The 17,231-nt window shown below is 37.2% G+C and overlaps 1 protein-coding gene across 3 annotated transcripts; it reads right to left on the reverse strand.

Moving 5' to 3' along the window:
• Window positions 1–4,603: 4,603 nt before the first annotated feature.
• Window positions 4,604–14,477, reverse strand: NBDY (negative regulator of P-body association). 3 transcript variants are annotated; one of them, XR_004298578.1, is made up of 3 exons: window positions 14,154–14,477; window positions 12,295–12,413; window positions 4,604–4,643 (listed from the first exon to the last, which is right to left on the reverse strand). XR_004298578.1 is itself a non-coding variant. In XM_032398252.1 (2 exons), the coding sequence occupies exon 1, from the start codon at window positions 14,387–14,389 to the stop codon at window positions 14,183–14,185; it is 207 nt and encodes a 68-aa protein (XP_032254143.1). In that variant the 5' UTR covers window positions 14,390–14,477; the 3' UTR covers window positions 11,152–12,413; window positions 14,154–14,182. The 3 variants fall into 3 exon arrangements, 1 of the variants encoding a protein (XP_032254143.1); XR_004298579.1 differs by lacking the exon at window positions 4,604–4,643 and adding an exon at window positions 11,152–11,862; XM_032398252.1 differs by lacking the exon at window positions 4,604–4,643 and having other exon boundaries at window positions 11,152–12,413.
• Window positions 14,478–17,231: the final 2,754 nt, after the last annotated feature.

A 17,231-nucleotide genomic window follows, 5' to 3' on the forward strand; every position in this document is an offset into this window, starting at 1 on the left:
TTTTAAAGATTTTATTTATTTGACAGAGAAAGACACAGAGAGAGAGGGAACACAAGCAGGGGGAGTGGGAGAGGGAGAAGCAGGGGTCCCGTTGAGCAGGGAGCCCGATGAGGGGCTCGATCCCAGGACTCTGGGATCATGACCTGAGCCTAAGGCAGACAGTTAACAACTGAGCCACCCAGGCGTCCCCAGGCGACAACTTTATAAAAGCTGAAGTCAACCACAAGAAAAACTATAAAAAGACCTTCGATACATAGAGGTTAAAGAACATCTTACTAAAGAATGAATGAGTCAACCAGGAAATTAAAGAAGACATTAAAGAAGTACATGGAAGCAAATGAGAATGAAAACACGACAGTCCAAAACCTTGGGATGTACCAAAGGCAGTCCTAAGAGGGAAGTATACTGCAATACAGGCCTATCTCAAGAAGCAAGAAACATCTCAAATACACTACCTAAACTTACATCTAAAGGAGCTAGAAAAAGAACAGCAAATAAAGCCTAAAGCCAGGAGAATAAGAGAAATAACAATGATTAGAGCAGAAATAAATCATACAGAAACAAACAAACAAGAAAGAACCCAAGTAGAACAGATGAAAGAAAGTAAGAGATGGTTCTTTGAAAAAAAAAATAATAAAATTGATAAGTGCCTAGCCAGACTTATCAAAAAGGAAAGATAAAGGACCCAAATAGAAAAAAAATCATGAAAGAAAGAGGAGAGATAGTATCCAACACCACAAAAATACAAATAATCATAGATTATATTATGAAAAATTGTATGCCAACAAAATGGGCAATCTGGAAGAAATGGACAAATTGCTAGAAACATAAAAACTACTGAAACTGAAACAGAAGAAATAGAAAATTTGAAAAGACCCATAACCAGGAAAGAAATTGAAAGAATACTGAAAATTTTGAAAGTAATTAAAAATCTCCCAACAAACAAGACCAGGGAGAGATGGCTTCCCAGAGGAATTCCACCAGACATTTAAGGAAGAGATAATATCTATAATTGTCAAATTTTTCCAAAAAATAGAAATGAAAGGAAAACTTCCACATTCCTTCTACAAGGCTAGCATTACCTTGATTCCAAAACCAGAAAAAGACTCCAGTAAAAAGGAGAATTACAGGCCAATATCCCTGGTGAATATGGATGCAAAAATTCTCAAGAAGGTACTAGCAAATCAAATCCAACAGTACATTAAAAGGACTATTTACCACGATCAACTGGAATTTATTCTTGGGTTGCAGGGGTGGTTCAATATTCAAAAATCAATCAATGTGATACAACACATTAATAAACAAAAGGATAAGAACCAGATAATCCTGTCAATAGAGGCAGAAAAAGCATGACAAAATACAGCTGCAATTCTTAATAAAAACACTCAACAAAGTAGGGATAGAAGAAACATACCTCAACATCATAAAGGCCATATACGAAAGACCCACAGTTAACATCATCCTCAAAGGGGAAAAACTGAGAACGTTTCCTCTATGGTCAGGAACAAGATACAGATTTCCACTCTCACCATATTTAACATAGTACTGGAAGACATAGCTTCAGCAGTCAGACAAGAAAAAGAAATAAAAGGGCATCCAAATCGGTAAGGAAGAAGTCAAACTTTCAGTATTTGCAGACAACATGATACTCTATGTGAAAGACTCCACCAAAAAATTGCTAGAACTAATATATGAATTCAGCAAAATCATAGGATAGGAAATCAACATACAGAAATCTGTTGCATTTCTATACAGCAATAATGAAGAAAGAGAAAAAGAAATCAAGGAATCGATCACATTACAATTGCACCAAAAACCATATGATACGTAGGATGAAACTTAACCAAAGAGTTCAAGGATTTATACTCTGAGAACTACAGAACGCTTACGAAAAAAATTGGAGAGTACACAAAGAAATGGAAAAGCATTCCACATTCAGGGACTGGAAGAACATTGTTAAAGTGTCTATACTAGGGCTCCTGGGTGGCTCAGCTGGTTTAAGAGTCTGCCTTTGGCTGCGATCATGATCCCAGGGTCCTGGGATCAAGCCCTGCTTCGGGCTCCCTGCTCAGCGAGGCATCTGCTTCTCCCTTCTCCCTCTGCCCCTCCCCCTGCTTGTGCTCTTTCTCTCTCTCTTTCTCTGTCTCTCTCTCTCTCTGATAAATAAATAAAGTCTATAGTACAGACAGCAATGTACACATTCAATGCAATCCCTATCAAAATACCCTCAACATTTTTCACAGAGCTGAAACAAACAATCATAAAATTTGTATGGAACCACAAAAGACCCAGGATAGCCAAAGGAATGTTGAAAAAGAAAGCCAAAGTGAGAGGCATCAGAATTCTAGACTTCAAGCTGTATTACACAGCTGTAGCCATCAAGACAGTGTGGTACTGGCACAAAAACAGACACATAGACCAACTGAACAGAATAGAAAACCCAGAAATGGACCCTCAACTCTATGGTCAACTAATCTTCGACAAAGAAGGAAAGAATATCCAATTGAAAAAAGACAATCTCTTCAAAAAATGGTGTTACGAAAATTGGACAGCCACATGCAGAAGAATGAAACTGGACCACTGTCTTATACAATATATAAAAATAAATCAAAATGGATGAAAGACCTAAATGTGAGAAAGGAACCTATCAAAATCTTAGAGAACACAGGCAGCACCCTCTGACCCCGGGCATAGCAAATTCTTACTAGACACGTCACCAGAAGCAAGGGAAATAAAAGTAAAAATGAACTAATAGGACTTCAAGATAAAAAGCTTCTGCACAGCGAAGGAAAAAATCAAGAAAACTAAACGGCAGCCTACAGAATGGGAGAATATATTTGCGAATGACAGACAATAAAGGGTTAGTATTCAAAATCTATAAAAAATTTATCAAACTCAATACCCACAAAACAATTAATCCAGTTAAGAAATGGGCAAAAGACATATATAGACACTTTTCCAATGAAGACATCCAGATAGCCAACAGACACATTAAAAATGCTCAGCATCACTCATCATCAGGGAAACACAAATCAAAATCACTATGAGATATCACCTCACCTGTCAGAATGGCTAAAATTAACAACACAAAAAACAACAGGTGTTGGTAAGGCTGTGAAGAAAGGGGAACACTCTTGTACTATTGGTGGGAATATAAAGTTGTGCAGACACTCAGGAGAATAGTACGGAGGTTCCTCAAAAGTTTGAAAATAGAACTCCCCTATGATCCAGCAATTGCACTACTAGGTATTTAACCAAAGGATAGAAAAATACAGATTCAAAGGGACACATGCTCCCTGATGTTGATAGCAGCATTATCAACAATAGCCAAACTATGGAATGAGTCCAAATGTCCACTGACTGATGAACGGATAATGAAGATGTGGTGTGTGTGTGTGTTTATGTGTACATATATATACACATACACACACACAATGGAATATTATTTACCCATCAAAAAGAATGAAATCTTGCCATTTCCAATGACGTGAATGGAGGCAGAGTATATTATGCTAAACGAAGTAAGTCAGAGAAAAACCAATAACATATGATTTCGCTCAAATGTGGAATTTAAGAAACAAAACAGTTGAACATATGGGAGGGGCAATAAAAAATAAAAAGAAAGAGGGAAACAAACTATAAGAGACTCTTAAAGATAGAGAACAAACTGAAGGCTGATGGAGGAGGTGGTGGGGTATGGGCACTTGTTATGATGAGCACTGGGTGTTGCATGTAAGTAATGAGTCACTGAATTGTATTCCTGAAACCAATACTGTACTATATGTTGACTAACTAGAATTTAAATAAAAATTTGAAAAGAAACAAAATTAAGTATTATCATATGATTCAGCAAGTCCCCTTTAGGTATATATATGAAGGAAATAAAATCACTAATCTTGAAGAGACACATGCACCCCCAGTTCACTGCATCATTATTTACAATAAGCAAGACATGGAAACAACCTAGGTCTCCACTGACAGATGAAAAGATAAAGAAAATACAATGTAAATATAAAAATGATATATTACTCAGCCATAAGAAATCCTGCCATTTCCAACCCAATGGATAAAACTTGAGGGCATTATACTAAGTGAATTATGTTAGATAGAGAAAAACACTACATGATCTTACTTATACATGGAATCTTACTAAAAAGAAAACAAACTCATAAATACAGAGAGTACATTGGTAGTTTCCAGAGATTGGAGGGTGGGAGAAATTGGTGAAAGTGGTCAAAGGGTATAAACTTTCAGTTGTAACATGAATAAGTTCTGGATATCTAATACATATATAGCATGACATACATTATACTATAGTTAATAATATAGTTATAGTATACATATTTATTACAATTATAGTTATAGTATAGTTATAGTATAGTTCACATTATAGTTTAATGACTATAATTAACAGTCCTATATTGTATACTTAAAAGTTGCTGAGAGTAGATATTAACAGTTCTCACCACACAGTGGTCACCTGGTTGGCTCAGTCGGTTAAGCATCCAACTCTTGAGTTCGGCTGAGGTCATGATCTCAGGGTCAGGAGATTGAGCCCTGCACTGGGCTCTGTGCTGAGCATGGAGCCTGCTTAAAATTCTCTCCCTTTCTCTCTGCCCCTCCCGCTCGCGTGCTCTCTCTCTCTAAAAAAATAATTAAAAAAAAAAAAAGTTCTCACCACAGAGGAAAAAAAATGATAACTGTGTGAGATGACTGTGAAAACTTATTGTGGTAATTATTTTGTAATATATAGATAGAGCAAATCACCTTACCGTATACCTTAAACTTGCAACAATGTTATATGCCAAATATATTTCAATAAAGCTAGACAAAAAAGAACTATTTATATAGCTTGCATTGTCCATTTGAAATATATGTTCTTCCAAACACATCCCTTTTTCATTGATTATAATTGGATAATCTTGAAAATAAAGGTTTATGAAACAAAAACTGGAACAATGTCAAATTTCTATTTTGACACATGTAGTGAGATTATTTAAGAGAAAGTCATCCTTCTGAGGAAATATGCACTGAAGTATTTCCCAGTAAACGAGCATGATATCTGCTAGGAACTCTTAAATAGCTCAGAGAGAGAGAGGAAGAGGGGGAAGGGCAGAGGAAGAGGGGAAGGTAGAGGAGAGGAGATGGGTGGGGGAGGAGTAAAGGAAAAAAGAGCAGGGAGAGGGAGAAGGGGTATGAGAGGGAGAAAAAGAAATAGAGAATAAAAAAAGCAAACATAGATAAATGTTAACTGGTGGATCTGGGTAAAGAGTATATGGGAGTTCTTTGTAATATTCTTTTTTTTTCTAACAATTTTTTTGAATTGTAAAATTAGATCAAAATAAAAAGTTTAGAGGAGGATGAGTTAAGATGGTGGAGTAGTTGGGGGACCCTATGCTTGCCTTGTCCCTTGAACACAGATAAATATAAAATCATTCTGAACACCCAAGAAATTGCTCTGAGGACTGAGAACAAACTGCACATGTAGAGGGAGAAAAGCGCCACATCATGGAAGGTAGGAGCTGCAGACAGTTGATTTGAGGGAGAAGAGAATTGCAGGTGCTTCGGAAGGGAGGGAGGCCTTATCACAGAGCGAGGATCGAGAGAGAAAGAGAGAGAGAGAAACCAACATGCAGGGGATTACACAAGAAACACACTTCCCCAAAACCACTGACTGTGAAAAGGAGAGGGGCTGATTATTTTTTGTTTTTACAAGCAGTGGAGCTCAAAGTCTGAAGTTTCAGAAGTCTGCGCCATCGCTGGGGTTGTGCCAGGTGGGCACAGTAGTGTTCATCTAGGGAAGAGGGTAGAGGCCCAGAAGTGGACAGCATGGTCTGAGGATACCCTCGTTTGCACTGGGAGAGACAGTTCCCCTCTTTGGGAGAGGTGGCATAACCTGAGAGGGGATGAAACAGACAATGGGCACCATTGAGCAGCACTGTTAATTAGCAAACTAGCAGAGGAACCTGCTGAAGGCAGCTAACCTGGATGCCGGCTTTTGGCTGAGGTCTACCATAAATGCCGAACCCCTGCACAGTCATGCGGCTGCTTTTCTGGGACAAACTGACCTGAGCCACAGTGTGGTGAGACCTTCCCCAGAGAATCAATGTGGGTTTGCACCTTGCCAGGTTCCTAAAATTTGTTGGAGTTTTGAAACCCAGCTGCACCCTTGAAATAAAACACAGGAATACTGTGCCACCAGACAGGTGGATGGCACAGACACAGACAGGGTTCTGATGGAATCTTGGGACATACAGGGGGAGATAGTTCGCTCTTCTGTGAGGGCTTCCTGAACAGGAGCAGGCATGAACTCCCCTCTTTGGGGACATGAGAGTGGGGTGAGGCCATTTCCCTCCCATCCATCAGCACAGACAGACTTCAGTGAACAAACAACACAGCACCCCCAGAGGAAGCTGCAGTTGCTTATAACAATCCCCACCCCACTGTACCTTGTAGATGCATCTCCACTAGGCCAAGTCCACCTGAGAACCAGCACAGCAGGCCCCTCTCCCAGAAGACCAGCACAAACCCCCTGCACAAAGTCTACTGATCATAGAGTACTGGAAAACTTCAGCTTTGCGGGAAATAGGATCTAGCCATTTTTAACAAGCACATCAAAACACACCTAGTTAAAACCCACCACTCAATGTCCAACGTCCAAACACTCCCCACTGTAGGCAAGGAGAAACTCTGCAGAGGACTGACCTAAGTGAAGGAGCAGCCAAAACACAGCAGCAGAGTACACACAAAATACACCAAAAAAAACTTCCTGAAGTGCCAAGCTCTGGACAGTATATAATCTTTCTTAATTTAGCCATTACTCTCAGGAGCAGGAAATGTAACAGTTCTTTCTGAACACACAGAAGATAGAGATCTAAGCAAAATGTCAAGACAGAGGAATCTATCCCACAAGAAAGACCAAGAGGTAATGGCCACTGATCTAATCAAAACAGTTATAAGTAATATGCCTGAACAACAATCTTAAGGATGCTAGCTGGACTTGAGAAAAAGCATAGAATACACTAGGGAATACTTTACAGCAGAGATAAAAGATCTACAAACTAGTCAGGCAGAAATAAAAAAAGCTATAACCAAGATGCACAACCAACTGGATGCAATGACCACAAGGATGGAAGAAGCTGAGAAACGAAATCAGTCATACAGAAGATAAAATTATGGAAAATAATGAAGTTGAAAAGAAGAAGGAAAGAAAAATACTGGATCACGAATGTAGACTTAGGGACTCAGTGACTCCATAAAGTGTAATAACATTTGTATCATAGCAGTCCCAGAAGAAGAGAAGGGAAAAGGGGCAGAAGGTTTATTTGAGGGTATTATAGCTGAAAACTGCCTAATCTGGAGAAGGACACAGACATCGAAATCCAGGAGGCACAAAGAACTACCATCAAAATCAACAAAAGCAAGCCAACACCAAGATACAGCACGGTGAAATTTACAAAATACACAGATAAGGAAAGAATCTTGTAAGCAGCAAGGGAAAAAAATTCCTTAACCTAGAAGAGAAAACAAATCAGCTTTGCATCAGATGGATCCACAGAAACTTAACAGGCCAGAAGAGAGTGGCATGATATACTCAATGTGCTGAATGGGAAAAATATGCAGCCAAGAATTCTTTATCCATTAAGGCTGTCATTCAGAATAGAAGAAGAGAGAGAGTTTCCCAGACAAACAAAAACTAAAGGAGTTCATGACCACTAAGCCAGCTGTGAAAGAAATTTTAAGGGGGACTGTGTGAGTGGAGAAAATGAGACGAAAAGCAACAAAGACTAGAAAGTAACAGAGAAAATATCCAGAAATACCAACTTCACAGTTAATACAATGGCACTAAATTCGTATCTATCAATAACAATCTGAATGTAAATGGACTATATTCTCCAATCAAAAGACAAAAGGTATCAGAATGGATAAAAAAAAAAAACAAGACCTATCTATATGCTGCTTAAAAGAGACTCATTTTACAACTAAAGACACCTGCAGATTCAAAGTGAGGGGATGGAGAGCCTTTCATCATGCTAATGGATGTCAAAAGAAAGCCAGAGTCTCAATACTTATATCAGAAAACTAGATTTTAAACCAAAGACTGTGAGAAGAGATGAAGAAGGGAACCATATCATAATTAAGGGATCTATCCAACAAGAATTTCTAACAATTGTAAATATTTATCCCCAATTTGGGACCCAAATATGTAAATCAAACAAACATAAACAAACTCACTGACAATAATACAATAATACTAGAGGACTTTAGTGCTCCCACTTAGAACAATGGACAGATCATCAGGCAGAAAATCAAAAATGAAACAATGGCTTTGAATGACACACTGGACCAGATGGACTTAACAGATATATTCATAACATTTCATCCTAAAATAGCAGAATACACATTCTTTTCAAGTGCAGATAGAACATTCTCCAGAATAGATCACATACTGGGTCACAAATTAGGCCTCAACAAGTACAAAAAAGACTGAGATCATACCGTGCATAACAGACCACAATGCTATGAAATTTAGCGTCAAACCAGAAAAAATTTGGAAAGACCACAAATTCATGGAGGTGAAAGAACATCCTAATAAGAATGAATGGGTTAACCAGGAAATTAAAGAGAAAATAAAAAAGTACAAAGAAGCAAATGAAAATGAAAACACATAGCAGAGGCAGTCCTAAGAGGGAAGTATATTGTAATACATGCCTACCTCACCAAACAAGAAAAGTCTCAAATACACAACCTAACCTTACATCTAAAGGAGCTACAAAAGGAGCAAGAAATAAAGCCGAAAGCCAACAGAAGAGAAATAATAAAGATTAGAGCAGAAATAAACAATATAGAAACAAAAAAACACAGAACAGATCAAAGAATTAAGAAAATTGATAAACCCCTAGCCAGACTTATCAAAAAAAGAGAAAGGAACAAAGAAATAAAATCACAAATGAAAGAGGAGAGATCACAAGCAACACCACAGAAATATAATTATAAGAGAATATTATGAAAAGTTATATGCCAATAAATGGGCAATCTGGAAGAAATGGAAAAATTCCTAGAAACATACAAACTACCAAAATTGAAACAGGAAGAATTAGAAAATTTGAACAGACCCATAATCAGCAAGGAAATCAGTAATCAAAAATGTACCAACATCAAGGCATCAATCCCATTTGCAACTGCACCAAAAACCATAAGATCCCTAGGAATAAACCTAACCAAAGAGATAAATGTTCTGTACTCTGAAAACTATAGAACACTTATGAAAGAAATTGAAGAGGACACAAAGAAATGGAAAAACATTCCATGTTCATAGAGTGAAAGAACAAACATGGTTAAAATGTCTATACTACCCAAAACAACCTACACTTTTAATGCAATCCCTATCAAAATACCACAAGCATTTTTCACAGAGCCAGAACGATTATGGAACCACAAAAGACCTGGAATGGCCAAAACATCCCGGAAAAAGAAAAGCAAAGATGGAGACATCATGATTCCGGACTTCAAGCTATATTTTGAAGCTGTGATCACCAAGACAGTATGGTATTGGCACAAAAACAGACACATAGATCAATGGAATGGAATACAGACTCCAGAAATGGACCCTCAACTCTATGGTCCACTAATCTTCGAAAAACCAGGAAAGAATATCCAATGGAAAAAAGACAGTCTCTTCAATAAATGGTGCTGGGGAAATTGGACAGCCATATGCAGAAGAATGAAACTGGACCATTTTCTCATACCATACACGAAGATAAACTCAAAATGGATGAAAGACCTCAATGTGAGACAGGAATCCATCAAAATCCTAGAGAAGAACAGAGGCAGCAACCTCCATGACCTTGGCTACAGCAACTTCTTGCTGGATACGTCTCCAAAGGCAAGGGAAACAGAAGCAAAAATGAACTACTGGGACTTCATCAAGATAAAAACTTCTGCATAGTAAAGGGAACACTCAATAAAACTAAAAGGCAATGTACAGTATGGGAGAAGATTTTTGCAAAGGACATATCAGATAAAGCACTATTATCCAAAATCTATAAAGAACTTATCAAACTCAACACCTAAAAAATAAATAATCCAGTTAAAAAATGGGCAAAAGACATGAACAGATATTTCTCCAAAGAAGACATACAGGTGGCTAATAGACACATGAAAAGATGCTCAGTATTACTCATCATCAGGGAAATACAAACCACAACCACGATGATATGCCACCTCACAACTGTCAGAATGGCTAAAATTAACAACAGGAAACAACAGGTGTTGGCGAGGATGTGGAGCAAGGGGAACCCTCCTACACTGTAGGTGGGAATGCAAAGTGGTGCAGCCACTCTGGAAAACAGTATGGAGGTTCCTCAAAAAGTCAAAAATAGAACTCCCCTATGATCCAGCAATTGCACTACTAGGTATTTAACCGAAGGATACAAAAATACAGATTCAAAGAGGCACATGATCCTCGATGTTTATAGCAGCATTATCAACAAGAGCCAAACTATAGAAAGAGCCCAAAGCCCATCTACTGATGAATGGATAAAGAAGATGTGGTGTATATATATATATATATATATATATATATATATATATATATATACATACATAATGGGATATTACTCAGCTATCAAAAAGAATGAAATCTTGCCATTTGCAACGATGTAGATGGTGCTACAGTATATTATGCTAAGCGAAATAAGTCAGAGAAAGACAAATACCATTTGATTTCACTCATATGTGGAATTTAAGAAAGAAAACAGATGAACACAGAGGAAGGGAGAAAAAAAAAGAGAGAGGGAAGCAAACCGTAAGAGACTCTTACCTATAGAGAATAATCTGAGGGTTGATGGAGGGAGGTAGGTGGGGTATGGGCTAAATGGTTGATGGGTATTAAGGAGGGCACTTGTGATGAGCACTGGGTATTATATGTAAGTGATGAATCACTAAATTCTTCTTCTGAAACTAATGTTTTACTATATGTTAACTAACAGGAATTTAAATAAAAACTTGAGATTAAAAAAAAACAATAACAACAAAAAAACCCATATAAATAGTTTAAGAACTCAAATATAAATATCAGGAATAATTCCATCATTCAAAAACATGCACAAAGATTTCTATGTAGTTAAAGAAATGTTTTACATGGCCAAAATCTTTTGGAATGAGAAGCTCATATATAATTTTGCTTTTTCTTATCAGAAAGATAAAAAAAACATTTTAAAGCAAAAAATAAGATGAAGTTTAACGGTAATTGGACTAATGATTTCACAATCTGATTTTTACAAAAGAGCCCCATGTGTTTGTAAATTAAACAAATTCATGAGTCAGAAAAGAAATCATAAGAGAAATTACAATTGAATGACAATAAAATACTACATATAAAAATCTGTGAAATTCTTTTAACATCATATGTAGTAGAAGATTTATAGTCATAAATTCTTATTTTAGAAAAGGAGCTTGATAGTCACTGGGCTAAAAGTCCAGAAGAAAAATTAGAAAAAGAGCAAACATAAAGCAAGTAAAGAAAATAATAAAGATTAAAACAAAAATTTTAAAAACAACATATTCAGTGGTGAGGGTGATGAAACCAAAATCAGAAAATACATTAGAAATTGATTACTGTAATTTATCACATGGTCACACTCTCAAATTAATGGAGAAAAACTCCATATTCCTTCATAATTAAAATGTCTCAGCATACTAAGACTAGAAATGAATTTCCTTATCCTGAAGAAGCAAATCTAAAAATGGTGAAACATTTGTAGAATTCCCTTGTAAATTCAAAAGCAAGAGAAGAAAATCCTCTATCACTGTTACTGTTTCTCATTGTAGTGAAGATCCTAGCTGGCACAGTAAGACAAGCTAAAAAAAGAAATAGTGACAAGAAACTGCCATTATTCACAATATAATTAACATATAATCCCAGAAAATCTATAAATTATCAGAACAAACAGAATTCAGAAAGACTGTAGCATATAAAATCAGTATGTAAAAATATCAATCATGTTCCCATTTACCAGCAAAAAATCAGAAAATGGGTTTTAAACACATTTACACATTTCCCAGTAACAACAAAAACTATAAGGTAATTAGGAGTGAATCTAACAAAGCAGCTTATAAATTACATTATTATTATATGGTATATGTGGTTTCATATAATGTAGAAAATAAGTTTCAATTTTACCATTTGGTGCTAGCTTTGTTTTTTGTTTGGCTATTTCTTTTTACAACTCTTATTCCTCTTCCTCCCTTAATAAGTGTTTTGGTAAATAAATTACCTTAAAACACAATTACCTGGTGCAGGACATCAGAAAAAGCAGGGCAGCGGTGTCAATAATCTTCATTGTCTTCACTAGATGAACCATTTTATGAATGCACCAAGGAAATGGAGTCATTCTGCAATCCCTCAAAGACTGAAAAATAATAAAATAAGGTAAAATGATTTCCTCTGTTATTGTCCATCTCTCTTCCCTGGCCTCCTAAGTCCTTATGATCTACCATGCTCCCATTTCTATTATATATTCCTGTAAAACAGTTAAATGGATAGTATTAAAAGAGGTCTACTGCAAATTAAGAGCATAGATTCTGGAAGCACTTTAGAACAGGGTCTAGCACATAAAAAATGTTTAGTAAATATGTGCTATTATTACAATTTTCAATGATTTGAATCACTAGAGGAAATTATGTAGCTCTTGAACTTTTTGCCTTGCACAATCTCCTTTGTTTTCTATCTGAGCACTGCTATCCCTATGCCCTACCCCCTACCACCATTACCCTTTTGGACATTGAAGTAAAGTTGAGGCAAATCAGAGTGTAAAGGAATGACTGGATGATGCTTTCAAGCAAAACCAGAGCTCATTCTTTTTCTATGCACTATCTCTAAGTCCCAAGTCCAGAGCCTCCTTAGTTTCCACTGTTATCCTAGCATTTATTGACTTATTTATTCAAATATGTTTCACTCCTACTATGTACCAGGCACCATGCCTTGTCATCCATTCTCTACAGCTCCCAGCACAATGCCTAGTCCTTTGCAAGGGCTCCATAATGGTTTATTGCATGAATGAAGAAAGGATGCCCTGTTTCCTTGGATTACAAGAATCTGTGACGCTTGGGTCAGATTTGGTTTTCTTTTTTGCATTCTAGAAGGTCATCTAAATAGAAGGTTGTTCCTCTGATAGGAAAAACTGGACTCCTAAAATACATCACTTGATAGAAAATCTACCAACGGTTACCACCACCTTTGGATTAAACTACATACTCCTTAGCATAACATTCAAGGCCCTGCAACACTCTATCACACCTCCAAGTCTTTCTCCAAGATTCAGTTACACCCAAGCTTTTCACAGAAGAAGCCTGCTTTGGGGCTTTTGTCCTGGAAACACCAGGCCTGAAAAGCATTCTCTCCCTTTCCACAAGACAGATATCACTCACCCTTTAAGGCGCACCCAAAGTTCCCCTTTCCTTTTTGATGGGTCATGATTACAACCAGGCAAAATGACTTTGTCCATCCTAAGTGATCCCTGCATACCCTGAACAAGCACTTGGGTTTACACTTACCACAATATAACTTTTTTCTTTCTTTCTTTTTTTTTTTTTTTACTTACGAAATTTTCCTGCCACACACACAGAGAAATACATTCCTGACGACTAACTTTAGAATACCCTCTGTCAGCCAGGAATTAGGCCTGTTAGCATAGGAATGAGGCCTTCCATATGTTATTGATCTTGAATCAATGACTCTTTTTAAATGGAAAAGTTTCAAATATACACAAAAGTGAGAACAGTATAATGAATCTCCACGTATGCATTACCCAGTTATGATCAACTCATAAACATTTTGTTTGTAACCCCCACTTCGGCCCCACTGAATTACTTTTAAGCATATCAAAAGATTTAAATCTATTTCTTAAAAAATATAACCACAATTATCACAGCTAATATATTAAAAATAATTAATTAATGTCTATAAATATCCATAATTTCACCCAAACGTATTTTGTGAAAGAGCTATTTAATGCCCCCTTTTTTGTTTATTTTGTTTTTCAATTTTGAAATCGTGGAAAGAATAGAGAAAAGAGGAATGAGATCTGGGAAATTGCATAATTAAGTTGCGGAGAGCCTGGATGTTCAAGATGAGAAAGAAAGAACCTGACCTGGTTTGGGGTGGGATAAGTATATTCTACTACTTCTCCGGAGGAGGAGGGTGCGATTTCAGGCCCGGTGATGCAGGAGAAGGTGCGGAGGGAAGAGGGTTACTACCTCCGTTGGGGGTTCCTTCTGGATAATCCCACCGTGGAGCTAGGAGGCAGCGCTTTTTTGGAGGCCTGGTTTCCCGGGTATTTCCAGGTGGGAGCGTGGATCTCCCGGAGGCACAAGGTTGATCCCCCATAAGGATTATAGGACTGGGCGTCAGCTCTCTCTACTGGGCCCGGCGAGGCCGAGACCTGAGATGGCGGCGGGTCCCTTCCAGGCACAGAGCTTCCTCCGGGTTTCGCGCTTACCGTATTTCCTGTATCCTGAAACGCATATCCCCTCTCCGTCTCCACCCTCCCCTCCCTACTCCACCCTATTTTAATGTTTCTACAGAGGAGGGTCTTAAGAAGACGAAGCGTATATTTAATATTTAATGTTTTTCCTCTGCCCGTCCCCCCAAATGTAACTAAATCTATGTTCTGTCTTACACAATCTATGCAATTTTAAGATTAGAAGAAATTTAGGTTTACTTCTAAATGGTAAACTGCATAGATTGTGGAAAAGCTCGGAGGGGCGGGGGGGGGGGGGGGGGGCGCAGGTGTGGGGGAGGGGGAGAACAAAGAAATTCTTAAAAAGCTAAGGGGTTTACTATATAGAGTTGCCAATGAGCAACACAGAGCCAGGAAACTACCTAGGACCATTTAAAAAAACAATATGCAAACGTATTAGTTGACTAAAGTGCAGAATACCACACTAACATTGACCATGGTAATTGAATGTGGAAAATAGTCACCGTATGTCATAGAATGTAATGTCACTTATTTCTTCGTATTTTAACAAATTAGAAATCTCTAAAGGCTTACTTTTTTAAATGTCTAATTTTTTTTAATGTTTCAATATCTATCAAATTTCAGTTGATGAATCTCAATCTCAATTGATGGAATGTCATACTTTAATTGGCAATGTTTTTGTTCTCTTTTCCAAAGTTATGGAAAATAATAATTCATCTTACTATCTGGTGTATTATATTCTATGATATATGGTAAGTAACCAGAAGAGGGTGCAATGTGGCTTAGAAGAAAAGGCTACTGAACTTCTTAGACCTTCATCATTTATGTCTGTCCCCCTGTGGCTATGTACAAACTAGACCATTTTACACCACTGTCCTCAGTGTTTTTTAATAGAGAGAGTTCAATCCTTAATGTCAAAATAGAACTTTTAAAATACTCTGTTATTTATAAGCTCTGTGATATTTAAGTAGTCGATTAAATAGTTAAAGGTATAGTTTCCAGGAGATAATAATTTCTTCCTTTTAAAACTATTGCCATAATCAGGGATCATGTATTTAAAGTACTTATTAACCATGATTGCCTCTCATCTTCACCATCACTACCTTCCTCTAAGTACCAGTGCTGCCCTTTACACAAACTAGATACTAAATAAATGTTTAGGAAATAAATGACCCTGTGGTTTTCTACCAAATGCTACTAAAAAAGAAAAATATTGTAGCAGTGGGTTAATGAAAACATGTGAAGGGAAATCAAGGGAAGCAATGCTTTAGATTTAGAAAAGCAGTTGGGACTAGACATAACATATGGGAATCACCAACATAGATCTGGTAGTTGAAGTCATGAAGATGGATGTGTCCTCAAGAGAAAATATAGAGAAAAGGGAAGTGGGCTAAAGACAGAATATTGAGTAGTTAGAGACAGAAGAGTAGTCTACTGCAAAGCCTGAGAAAGAGTAGCCAAAGTCAGAGGAGAGGACTCTAACCTAGTGTTTCTCACTCTTGGCACTACTGACATTTGAGGCCAGATTCCTCTTTGTGGTAGGGGCCTGCCCTGTGCGTTGTAGAATGTTTAGCACCATCCCAACATAGGGCAGTAGCACTTCCTCACCAGCTGTAAAACCAAAAATGTCTCCAGACACTGCCAAATGTCCCCTGGGAGGCAAAATCATCCCCACTGAGAACCATCGGTCTATCCCTAATCCTCCAAGCTTGCTCTTTTCCTAGTCTTCTTTATTTCAGTGAATGTCATCCCTTCTACCCAGTTGTACAAGTCAAACCTTATTACTATTTTTTATACCGCAGAATATTTCATTATTTTCCAAAGTAAATGAAGTAACATTTTTGCAGTCTTTTCAGATGAGTCTCTCAATCTGTGAAACTGAAGACTTTAAGAGTAAAAGTTGAAATTAAGTTGTTTTATAGCCACTGTTTTAGTAAATTAAGATAAATATTGCCTATTTTAGTAAAATAACAGGAATTAAAAATTATATCAAATCCAGATATGTTATATTTATGGTAAACATCTGACTTGTGAAAACAGTCCCAACTTAAAGCTGCTGCCATCAACCTGGACTATTTGTATCTCAACTGGATTTATTTATTTTTATTTTTAATTGTGGTAAAATACACATAAAATTTTCCATCTTAATCATTTTTAAGTGTACAGTTTAGTAGTTGAGTATATTCACAATGTTGTACTACCGATCTCCAGAATTTTTTCATACTCATTTAACAATGTCTTCCATTTTCCCCCCTCTCTCAGTCCTTGGTAACCACCATTATACTCCCAACTGGATTTTGTTTGTTTATTTTTGTTATACTAAAATGGAAAACTAAAGCCTTTTACAGCTAGGGCTCAAAATGATTTTCCCCATCACCTTTTCCAAGTTAAACTTTTTTTTTTTTTTAACATTGATGAAATACATGAACATGAATCAGTAAACCAGAAGAGGGCACTGTTAGGCTGAAGAGCTATCAAACCAGATTTTTTAAATTTTATTTTATTATGTTATGTTAGTCACCATACAGTACATCATTAGTTTTCGATGTAGTGTTCCATGATTCATTGTTTTTGTGTAACATCCAGTGCTCCATGCAATATGTGCCCTCCTTAATACCCATCACCGGGCTAACCCATCCCCCCACCCCTCTCCCCTCTAAAACCCTCAGTTTGTTTCCTGAAGTCCATAGTCTCTCATGGTTCATCTCCCCCTCCGATTCCCCCCCTTCATTTTTCCCTTCCTTCTCC

This window comes from Phoca vitulina, unplaced genomic scaffold (genome assembly GCF_004348235.1).
Source record: "Phoca vitulina isolate PV1807 unplaced genomic scaffold, GSC_HSeal_1.0 scaffold114, whole genome shotgun sequence".
Classification (NCBI taxonomy): Eukaryota; Metazoa; Chordata; class Mammalia; order Carnivora; family Phocidae; genus Phoca; species Phoca vitulina.